The following is a 12,481-nucleotide window of genomic DNA, read 5'->3' on the forward strand; positions in this document are numbered from 1 at the left end:
GCCGACACCTCACCCCAGACCCACGAGGGATGCTCTGCCGACGCCCCACCCCGGACCCACGAGGGATGCTCTGCCGACGCCCCACCCCGGACCCATGAGGGATGCTCTGCCGACGCCTCACCCCGGACCAGGGATGCTCTGCCGACGCCCCACCCCGGACCCACGAGGGATGCTCTGCCGACGCCTCACCCCGGACCAGGGATGCTCTGCCGACACCTCACCCCAGACCCACGAGGGATGCTCTGCCGACGCCTCACCCCGGACCAGGGATGCTCTGCCGACACCTCACCCCAGACCCACGAGGGATGCTCTGCCGACGCCTCACCCCGGACCAGGGATGCTCTGCCGACACCTCACCCCAGACCCACGAGGGATGCTCTGCCAACACCTCACCCTGGACCCACGAGGGATGCCCTGCCGACGCCCCACCCCGGACCCACGAGGGATGCTCTGCCGACACCTCACCCCAGACCCACGAGGGATGCTCTGCCGACACCTCACCCCGGACCCACGAGGGATGCTCTGCCGACGCCTCACCCCGGACCCAGGAGGGATGCTCTGCTGACCCCTCACCCCGGACCCAGGAGGGATGCTCTGCCGACGCCTCACCCCGGACCCACGAGGGATACTCTGCCGATGCCTCATCCCGGACCCACGAGGGATGCTCTGCCGACGCCTCACCCCGGACCCACGAGGGATGCTCTGCCGACGTCTCACCTCGGACCAGGGATGCTCTGCCGACACCTCACCCCGGACCCACGAGGGATGCTCTGCCGACGCCTCACCCCGGACCCAGGAGGGATGCTCTGCTGACACTCCACTCGGGACCGCAGCAGCCCCCCAAGGCATGTGGGTGTCTGGGTGGGGGTGGGAGCAAGAGGGTTGCTCCTTTTCATGGCTCCCGTGAGCAGAGCAGAGGGCGTGGCAGGTGCCTCTGCCGTCCACCACTATCCAGGGTGGGGCGCACCTCCCTGGACACCCCCGTAGCTCCAGATCTTGTGCCAGCCCCAGGTAGGACGGGGTGCGCAGGACCCACCTGGCAGCGGCTGAAGATGTCTGCGTGGGTGACGCGCACGTTGAAATGCTTGAGCACAGCCTTGGCCTGCTGGTGGGCCTTCAGGGAGCAGTCAACCGAGAGGCAGCGCCCAGCCCCGACCTGGGCCCGGAGCTGCAAAAACACGGCTCGGCTACTGAGGGGCAGTGCAGAGCCCAGCACCTGCCCAGGCCCAGCCTGCCTCTGCCAGCATGGGGCAGGAGCCTTCTCTCGGCCCACCAGGGGTACGGCAGAGGCACTGGGGGTCAGCCCCACATCAAGCTGACCCTGAGGTGGGGGTGGCCGAGGGGCTGGGGGCTTGGGAAGATGGGGCTCAGGCCCACTGAGCTCATCTGTGGGACACTCACCTTGTGGAATGGCTGCCCCGACGTCAGGATGATCCTCCCCTCCTGCCTGGCAACCTGTGTGGGAGGGGCGACCAGCACGTAAGGGGGGCAGCTCTGTTCTCCTGGACTGGGTCGCCTCTGCTCACCGCCCCCTAGCTCCCCGGATCCTGGCCCTGCCCCAGGCCCCTTTTGTCCTCCAGGGTGGCCTCTGCCTGGGGTCTGGGTGGTGAGGAGCCCTCTGCCGGGTCCTGGGTGTCGCCTCATTGTATAGATTTAATCTTAGCACCACACAAACTTTTTTTTTTCATAATTACAAACAAAATTGAATTTAAAAAGCCATCCCTCAAAAGCAGAAGAAAATGAAATACATAAAACATACACAGAGGTATTCCAAGAGACTCTGTAGAGATTTGAAAACACAGTAACTTGCCCCTAGCTCATAAGGAGCCAACTACACATCAAAAATGAAGAAAACCCTGCACTGACGATGCTCTGGGTGACAGTGTCGACGTGGCTCTTCCAAAGCTTTGTATGAACTGTGGCATAAAACCGATGGATCATTTTGCTGATTTTGTGAGTATGAGAGTTTTCAGCTGACAAAGGAGATACAAAATTAAAATTAAGGATATATTATATATATATTTTGTTTGTTTGTTTTGTTTTGTTTTGTTTGTTTTAGATGGAGTCTCGCTCTGTTGCCCAGGCGGGAGTGCAGTGGCGCTGTCTTGGCTCACTGCAAGCTCTGCCTCCTGGGTTCACACCATTCTCCTGCCTCAGCCTCCCGAGTAGCTGGGACTACAGGTGCCAGCCACCGCGCCTGGCTAATTTTTTCTATTTTTAGTAGAGACGGGGTTTCACTGTGTTAGCCAGGATGGTCTTGATCTCCTGACCTCGTGATCCGCCCGCCTCGGCCTCCCAAAGTGCTGAGATTACAGGCGTGAGCCACCGTGCCCTGCCAAAATTAAGGATATTAAGCTTACAAGAAAACTCCAGATCTGAATAGAAAGCTTCAGTATGAATTTCTGATGTATGTTATATATATTTTTAAAAGTGTATTTCTGCACAGTCCATTGCAAAGGCCTAGAGATAAGACCCAATCCCATCGCTGGGAGTGCCCTGTACCCAAAACTGGTTTCTACATACATTTTACACTAAAAGGAACCCGAGCTTTTTGAAGAAATGACTGATTCCAGATCTAAGGTAGAAATGCAGACAATGAGGCCGGAGCATCTAGACCCTGCAGAAAGCAACGGTGAAGAGCCAAGTGTCACATCTGAGGACTCAGGAGCCAGCGGGGCTCCTACATCACAGGGAGGCAACGTGCCAGCCAGGGAACAGGTGCGGAGGAGGACACAGGACACCTTTCTATGCATTCAGAATGGTTCCTTAAAATCATTAGTTAACTTTTTTTTTTTTGAGATGGAGTCTCACTCTGTCGCCCAGGCTGGAGTGCAGTGGCACAATCTCGGCTCGCTGCAAGCTCCGCCTCCCGGGTTCAAGCAATTCTCGTGCCTCAGCCTCCCAAGTAGCTGGGACTACAGGCATGCACCAGCACACCCAGCTAATTTTTGTATTTTTAGTAGAGACAGGGTTTCTCCATGGTGGCCAGGCTGGTCTCAAACTCCTGACCTCAGGTGATCTGTCTGCCTTGGCTTGCTAAAGTGCTGGGATTACAGGTGTGAACCACCACACCCGGCCAAATCATTAGTTATCTTTAAGAGTGCAAGACCAACTCAAAAACATCAGAGCTAATAATATAAAACTCTTAGAAGAGGCTGGGCAAGGTGGCTCGTGCCTGTAATCCCAGCACTTTGGGAGGCTGCGATGGGTAGATAGCTTGAGTCCAGGAGTCCTAGACCAGCCTGGGCAACATAGCAAAACCCCATCTCTGCAAAAAATAAAAAACCTAGCCAGGCGTGTCTGTAGTCCCAGCTACTTAAGAGGTCGACGTGGGATGATCACCTGAGCCGGGAGGTCAAGGCTGCAGTGGGCCGTGTTTGCACCACCAGACTCCAGCCTGGGCTACAAAGTGAGACCCCGTCTCCAAAAAAAAAAAAAAGACTCTTAGAAGAAGACACAGGGGAACACTTCCTGGCGCTGTATTTGGCCAGGATTTCTTCGATATGACACCGCAGCAAAGGCAGCAAAAGAAACACTGGAGTGACTGGACCCTCATTACAGTGAAATGTACACGTAGGACATTCTGGAGGAATAAAACACCTCAGGGTGGAGACGTTGGTATTTGCAAATCACGTATCTGATGAGGGGTTGATATATAGAGTATAGGAGGAACCCTATAATTCAACAACAGAAAAACAAATAATCCAGTTTAAAAATTGAAGGGCAGAGCACAGCGGCTCACGCCTGCAATCCCAATACTTTGGGAGGCTGAGGCGGGAGGATGACCTGAGCCTGGGAGGCTGAGGCTGCCGTGAGCTGTGATCGTGCCACTGCACTCCAGCCTGGGTAACAAAGTGAGACCTTATCTCAAAAAGAAAAAAAAAGTTGGCAAAGAACTGAAATAGACACTTTTTCAAAGATATACGCGTGGCCATTAAGCACATGAAAGATGCTCAACATCATTCGTCATTAGCGAAATGTGAATAAAAACCACAGTGAGACATCACATCCATTAGGGTGGCTTCTATAAAAAAAAAAAAAGGGAAATAAATGTTGGTGGGATGTGGATAAACTGAACTCTCATGCGTCACTGGCGGGAAGGTAAATGGTGTGGCTGCTGTGGAAAACAGTGTGACGGTTCCTCAAGAAGTTAAACACAGAGTCAGTAGAGGATTCAGCAGTTTCACCTTTAGCTGTATATGCAAAAGAACTGAAAGCAGGAACTCAAGCACATCCTCATACATCAGTGTTTGTAGCAGCCACATTCAGAATAACCACAAGAGAGAGGCAACCCAGGGGCCCATCCAGACAAATGGAAACACAACGGGGTCCGTCCTGCAACAGAATGACGGAACGTCATCCAGCCTCAGAAAGGAAGGACATTCAGGTCGGGCGCGGTGGCTCACGCCTGTAATCCCAGCACTTTGGGGGGCTGAGGCAGGTGGATCACAAGGTCAGGAGATCGAGACCATCCTGGCTAACACGGTGAAACCCCGTCTCTACTAAAAATACAAAAAAATCAGCCGGGCGTGGTGGCGGGCGCCTATAGTCCCAGCTACTCGGGAGGCTGAGGCAGGAGAATGACGTGAACCCGGGAGGCGGAGCTTGCGGTGAGCCGAGATCGTGCCACTGCACTCCAGCCTGGGCCACAGAGTGAGACTCTGCCTCAAAAAAAAAAAAAAAAAAGGAAGGACGTTCTGACACAGGCTACGTCGTAGATAAACCCTTACGACACGCCGAGTGGAAGATGCCAGACACAAACAGGCAGATACTATATGATTCCACGTCTGCGAGGTACCTAGAACAGGTCAATTCATAGAGGCAGAAAGTGGAACAGTGGCCACCAGGGCTAGAAGGAGGGGAGGGGAGATAACTATTGGTACGGAGTCTTTTTTTTTTTTTTTTTTGAGACAGAGTCTTGCTCTGTCGCCCAGGCTGGAGTGCAGTGGCACGATCTTGGCTCACTGCAAGTTCCGCCTCCTGGGTTCATGCCATTCTCCTGCCTCAGCCTCCTGAGTAGCTGGGACTACAGGCGCGCACCACCACACCCCGCTGATATTTTGTATTTTTAATAGAGACAGGGTTTCACCATGTTAGCCAGGATGGTCTCGATCTCCTGACCTCATGATCTGCCCGCCTCGGCCTCCCAAAGTGCTGGGATTACAGGTGTGAGCCACCACGCCCGGCTGGTATGGAGTCTTTGGGATGATACCAAGTTCTGGAAAGGGGTGGTGGTGATGGATATGTGATATAGTGAATGTGCTAATGCCACTGAATTGTACACTTACAAAAGGTTAAAATGGTCAATTTCGTGTTATGTATATGTTTTACCACCAAAAAGGAAGAAAAAAAGGAACACAGAAAGTAGTTACTTCGTGGTGATAACAAATATACACCCATATGATGAGTAAAAACAACCAATATATACCCATATGATGAGTAAAAAACTAATATACACTCATATGATGAGTAAAACAACTAATATACACCCATAAGATGAGTAAAAACAACTAATATACACCCATATGATGAGCAAAACAACTAATATACACCCATATGATGAGTAAAAACAACTAATATACACCCATATGATGAGTAAAAAACTAATATACACTCATATGATGAGTAAAACAACTAATATACACCTATATGATGAGTAAAAACAACTAATATACACCCATATGATGAGTAAAAAACTAATATACACCCATATGATGAGTAAAAACAACTAATATACACCCACATGATGAGTAAAAACAACTAATATCCACCCACATGATGAGGAAAAACAACCAATATCCACCCACATGATGAGTAAAAACAACTAATATCCACCCACATGACGAGTAAAAACAACGAATATACACCCACATGATGAGTAAAAACAACCAATATACACCCACATGATGAGTAAAAACAACAAATATGCACCCACATGATGAGTAAAAACAACGAATATACACCAGTATGATGAGTAAAAACAACTAATATACACCCATATGATGAGTAAAAAACTAATATACACCCATATGATGAGTAAAAACAACGAATACACACCCACATGATGAGTAAAAACAACCAATATACACCCACATGATGGGTAAAAACAACGAATATCCACCAGTATGATGAGTAAAACCAATTAATATACAACCATATGATGACTAAAAACAACTAATATACACCTATATGATGAGTAAAAGCAACTAATATACACCTATATGATGAGTAAAAACAACGAATATACACCTATATGATGAGTAAAACAACTAATATACACCCATATGATGAGTAAAAACAACGAATATACACCCATATGATGAGTAAAAACAACTAATATGCACCCATATGATGAGTAAAACAACTAATATACACCCATATGATGAGTAAAAACAACTAATATACACCCATATGATGAGTAAAACAACTAATATACACCCATAGGATGAGTAAAAACAACGAATATACACCCATATGATGAGTAAAAACAACGAATATACACCCATATGATGAGTAAAAACAACTAATATGCACCCATATGATGAGTAAAAACAACTAATATACACCCACATGATGAGTAAAAACAGGTAATATACACCCACATGATGAGTAAAACAACGAATATACACCCATATGATGAGTAAAAACAACTAATATGCACCCATATGATGAGTAAAACAACTAATATACACCCATATGATGAGTAAAAACTAATATACACCTATATGATGAATAAAAACAAAAGTAAAAACAAACACAACTGGTAAATAAAGTAAATATATGGGAAAAAAAACAAACAAAACAGGGGTCAAAGGGAAGAAACAGACTAGTTATACAGGAACTACACAGGGCCACACGAGGCTACACAGGAACTACATGGGGGCTACATGGGAACTACAGAGGGGCCACAGAGGGACTACAGTGGGGCTACAGAGGAGCTACACGGGGCTACACAGGAGCTACATGGGGCTACACAGGAGCTACACGGGGCTACACAGGGCTACAAAGGAAATACACAGGGCTACACGGGGCTACACAGGAGCTACACAGGACTGATGGCAGACTTCTCGAGGGCAACAATGGAGCCAAAAGGTAGCGGAGGGTTTTCAAAGTTCTGGGGAGCTACAAGCATAAACCCAGCAACACTCTCTTTCAAGAAAGAGGAAACAGAGCTTTTTAGAAAGGAAAAATGGCCCCAATTAAAGAACAAGGAAAATTCATTAACAAGAAGGAGTTTGTCATTTCCCAGAGGAAGGTCTGCCATGCAACAAACGGTCCACACATCATCAACACTAAAAGACGTCAAGACCATAAAACAAACATGATAATGTCTAATTTGCAGAATTAAGAAAGACAGCATCGTGTTAACATTCTGGAAGATGACAGCAGGTAAGGTAAGAAAGACAAGTTGACCCTGCAAACGGAATCCAACAGCACATTAAAGCAATAATTCACCATGACCTAGTGAGTTTCATCCCAGGGATTCAGGGGGTTCAACATGTGCCAGTCAGTAAGTTCGATTCATCACACAAACAGAATTAAAAACAAAAACTACAAGATCATCTCAATAGATGCATAAAAAGCATTTGACAAAATCTAGCATTGTTTTATGATAAAAATCCTCAACCAACTAGGCTTGGAAGGAACATACCTCAAAATAATAAAAGCCATATATGACAAACCCGCAGCCAACATCATACTAAATGGGGAAAAGTGGAAATAGTCCCCCTGAGAACTGGAACAGGACAAGGGTGCCCTCTCACCCTCCCACCCTCACCCTCCCACCCAACATAGTACTCAAAGTCCTGACCAGAACTATCAGGAAAGACAAAGAAAGAGACGGCATCCAAATGGTAAAACAGGAAGTCAAACTATCTTTGCCAATGTTAGGACTGTATACCTCGAAAACCCTAAAGGCTCCTCCAAAAGACTCCTTGATTTGACAAATGAATTCAGTAAAGTCTCAGGTTACAAAATAAATGTGCACAAATCAGTAGCACAACGACCAAGCTGAGAAGGAAACCAAGAACTCAGGCCCGGCATAGTGGCTCACACCTGTAATCCCAGCACTTTGGGAGGCCCAGGCGGGTGGCTCACTTGAGGTCAGGAGTTTGAGACCAGCCTGGATAACATGGTGAAACCCTGTCTCTACTAAAAATACAAAAATTAGCCAGGTGTGGTGGTGCGCACCTGTAATCCCAGCTACCTCGGAGGCTGAGGCAGGAGAATTGCTTGAACCCAGGAGGTGGAGGTTGCAGTGAGCTGAGATGGCACCACTGCACTCCAGCCTGGGCGACAGGGTGAGACTCTGTCTCAAAAAATAAAAATAAAAAAATAAAAAAGTGAAAAAAGAACTCAATCCTTTTTACAATATCTGCGCAACGACAACACACACACACACACACAACAAACCTAGGAATGTACTTAACCAAGGAGGTGAAAGACTCTACAAGGAGAACTACAAAATACTGCTGAAAGAAATCATGAATGATGTAAACAAATGGAAATACATCCCATGCTCATGAATTGGAGGAATCGATATTGTGAAATAACCAAACTGCCCAAAGCAATCTACAGATTCAGTGCAATTCCTATCAAAATACCAACATCGTTTTTCACAGAATTAGAAAAAACAATCCTAAAATCTGTATGGAACCAAAAAAGAGCCTGAATAGCCAAAGCAGTCCTAAGGAAAAAGAACAAATCTAGGCCAGGTGAAGTGGCTCACGCCTGTAATCCCAGCACTTTGGGAGGCCGAGGCGGGTGGATCACAAGGTCAGGAGATCGAGACCAGCCTGGCCGACATGGTGAAACCCCATCTCTACTAAAATACAAAAAATTACCGGGCATGGTGGCAGGCGCCTGTAGTCCCAGCTACTCGGGAGGCTGAGGCAGGGGAATCCCTTGAACCCAGGAGGCGGAGGTTCCAGTGAGCCAAGATTATGCCACTGCACTCCAGCCTGGCAACAGACTGAGACTCTGTCTGTCAAAAAACAAAAAACAAATCTGGAGGCATCACATTACCCAACTTCAAATTATACTTGTGAAGGTTTATATTGAGTGTCAACTGGATTGAATGATGCAAAGTATTAATCCTGGATGTGTCTGTGGGGGTGTTGCCAAAGGGGATTCACATTTGAGTCCGTGGACTGGGAGAGGCAGACCCACCCTCAGTGGGCACCATCTCATCAGCTGCCAGTATGGCTAGGATAAAGCACGCAGGAGAAGATGGGAGAGTGGACTTGCTGAGGCTTCCAGCCCCATCTTTCTCCCGTGCTGGATGCTTCTTATCCTCGAACATCAGACTCCAAATTCCTCAGCTTTTGGACTCTTACACGTACACCAGTGGTTTGCCAGGGGCTCTCGGGCCTTTGGCCAGCAGACTGAAGGCTGCACTGCCGGCTTCCCTGCTTTTGAGGTTTTGGGACTCGGATGGATCCACCTCTGGCTTCCTGGCTCCTCAGCTTGCAGACGGCCTGGGTGAGACTTCACCTTGTGATTCTGTGAGTCAACTCTCCTTAATAAACTTCCTTTCGTATGCACATCTATCCTATCAGTTCTGTCCCTCTAGAGAACACTGGCTGACACTACACTACAAGGCTCTGTGGTATAATTTGAATGTGTCCCCACCCAAATCTCATCCTGAAATGCAAGCCCCGGTGTTGGAGGTGGGGCCTGGCCTGGAGGGAGGCGACTCGATCATGGGGGAGGATTTCTCAGGAGTGGTTTAGCACCGTCCCCCTTGGTCCTGTCCTTGCCTGGTCGTTTAAAAGTGCGTAGCGTGTCCCCTCTTTCTCTCTCGCTCCTGCCTTCACCATGTGACATGCAAGCTCCTGCTTTGCCTTCTGCCAGGACTAGACATTTCCAGAGGCTCCCCAGAAGCAGATGCCAGTGATATGGTTCCTGTACAGCCTCCAGAACCATAAGCCAATTGAACTTCTTTTCTTATAAGTTACCCAGTCCCAGGTATTTCTTTTCTTTTTTTTTTTTTTTTTGAGACAGAGTCTCACTCTGTCACCCAGGCTGGAGTACAGTGCAGTGATGTGATCTCCACTCACTGCAACCTCCGCCTCCCAGGTTCAAGTGATTCTCCTGCCTCAGCCTCCCGAGTAGCTGGGACTACAGGTGCCAACCACCAAGCCCAGCAAATTTTTTTTTTTTTGAGATGGAGTCTCGCTCTGTCGCCAGGCTGGAGTGCAGTGGCGTGATCTCGGCTCACTGCAATCTCTACCTCCTGGGTTCAAGCGATTCCCCTGCCTCAGTCTCCCGAGTAGCTGGGACTACAGGCACACACCACCATGCCTGGCTAATTTTTTGTATTTTAGTGGAGATGGGGTTTCACCATGTTGGCCGGGCTGGTCTCGAACGCCCGACCTCAGGTAATCCGCCTGCCTCTGCCTCTCAAAGTCCTGGGATTACAGGCGTGAGCCACTGCACCCGGCCTCAGGTATTCCTTTATAGCAATGTGAGAAGGGACTAATACAGTATAGTTACCAAAACAGCACAGTACTGGTATAAAAGTAGATACATAGACCAATGGGATGGAATAGAGAATCCAGAAATAAAGCCAAATACTTACAATCAACTGATCTTTGACAAAGTATAAATAAACATACATTGGAGAAAAAGACACCCTATCTAATAAGTGGTGCTGGGAAAACTGGCTAGCCACATGGAGGAGAATGAAACTGGATCCATCTCTCTCACCATATACAAAACCCAACTCAAGATGGATGAAAGACTTAGATCTAAGACTCGAACCATAAACATTCTAGAAGGAAATCTAGGAAAGCTCCTCTGCACATTGGCTTAAGCAAACAATTTTGACTAGAACCACAAAAGCAAATGCAACAAAAATAAAAATAAATAAATGCGACCTAATTCAACTAAAAAGCTTCTGCACAGCAAAAGAAATAATCATCAGAGAAAACAAACAGCCCACAAGGCCGGTGGCTCATGCCTGTAATCCCAGCACTTTGGGAGGCCGAGGCGGGCAGATCACGAGGTCAGGAGATCGAGACCATCCTGGCTAACACGATGAAACCCCGTCTCTACTAAAAGTACAAAAAATTAGCCAGGCGTAGTGGCAGGCACCTGTAGTCCCAGCTACTTGGGAGGCTGAGGCAGGAGAATTGCTTGAATCCGGGAGGTAGAGGTTGCAGTGAGCAGAGATCGCACCACTGCACTCCAGCCTGGGCGACAGAGTGAGACTCTGTCTCAAAAGGAAAACAAAAAAACAAAATAAAAACAAACACCCCACAGAATGGAAGAAAATATTTGCAAACTATGCATCTAACGAAGAGGCAATATCAAGAATCTATAAGGAACTCAAACAAATACGCAAGAAAAAAAACAAAGAATCCCATCAAAAAGTGGGCAAATGACACATGAATAGACATTTCTCAAAAGAAGATATACAGATACACAGCAAACGTGAAAAAGCACTCAACATCACAAATCATCAGGGAAATGCAAATTAAAACCACAATGAGATACCACCTTGCCCTAGCCAGAATAGACATTATTAAAATGTAAAAAAGACCAGGCATGGTGGCTCATGCCTGTAATCCAAGCACTTTGGGAGGCCAAGGTGGGCGGATCATGAGGTCAGGAGTTCAAGACCAGCCTGCCCAACATGGTGAAACCTGGTCTCTGCTAAAAATACAAAAAATTAGCCAGGTGTGGTGGCAGGTGCCTGTAGTACCAGCTACCCAGGAGGCTGAGGCAGAAGAATCACTTGAACCCAGGAGGCAGAGGTTGCAGTGAGCCAAGATCGCGCCATTGCACTCCAGCCTGGCAATAGAGCTAGACTTCATCTCAAAATAAATAAATAAATAAATAAATAAATAAATTAGCACAACATCTATGAAAACAGCATGGAGATTTCTCAAAGAACTAAAAGCAGATCTACCATGTGCTCCAGCAGTCCCACTACTGAGTATCTACCCAAAGGAAAAGAAGTCATTATATCAGAAAGACACCTGCACACATATGTTTATCACAGCACAATTCACAACTGCAAAGACATGGAACTAACCTAAGTATCCATCAACCAATGAGTGGATAAAAAAATGTGGTATGTAGATACCATGGAATACTACTCAGCCACAAAAAGGAACAAAATAATATCTCTGCAGCAACTTGAATGGATCTGGAGGCCATTATTCTAACTAAAGTAACTCAGGAATGGAAAACCAAATACTGCATGTTCTCACTTATAAGTGGGAACTAACCTATGGGTACACAAAGGCATGCAGAGTGATATAATGGACACTGGAGGCTCAAAGGTGGGGAGAGCAGGAGGAGGAGTAAGGGATAAAAAAACGACATATTGGGTACATTATATACTATTTGGGTGACAGTGCAGCAACATATCAGACTTCATCATTACACAATTCATCCATGTAACCAAATGCCACTTGTAACCCAAAAGCTATTGAAATATATGAAACATAAATCGATGTAAGATCCCTGACTTAAC

General features: G+C 47.2%; 1 protein-coding gene across 25 annotated transcripts in view; it reads right to left on the minus strand.

Moving 5' to 3' along the window:
• Positions 1 to 12,481, minus strand: part of EXD3 (exonuclease 3'-5' domain containing 3) — a 119,565-nt gene that overhangs the window by 16,516 nt on the left and 90,568 nt on the right. For all 25 annotated transcript variants that reach the window (XM_054500300.2, XM_054500299.2, XM_054500293.2 and 22 more), the window contains 2 exons: positions 1,402 to 1,455; positions 1,037 to 1,168 (listed from right to left, as the gene is read on the minus strand). In XM_054500300.2, the coding sequence (XP_054356275.1) occupies positions 1,037 to 1,168; positions 1,402 to 1,455 (186 nt within the window). The remainder of the gene's footprint in view (positions 1 to 1,036; positions 1,169 to 1,401; positions 1,456 to 12,481) is intronic.

This window comes from Pongo pygmaeus, chromosome 13 (genome assembly GCF_028885625.2).
Source record: "Pongo pygmaeus isolate AG05252 chromosome 13, NHGRI_mPonPyg2-v2.0_pri, whole genome shotgun sequence".
NCBI classification, from domain to species: Eukaryota; Metazoa; Chordata; class Mammalia; order Primates; family Hominidae; genus Pongo; species Pongo pygmaeus.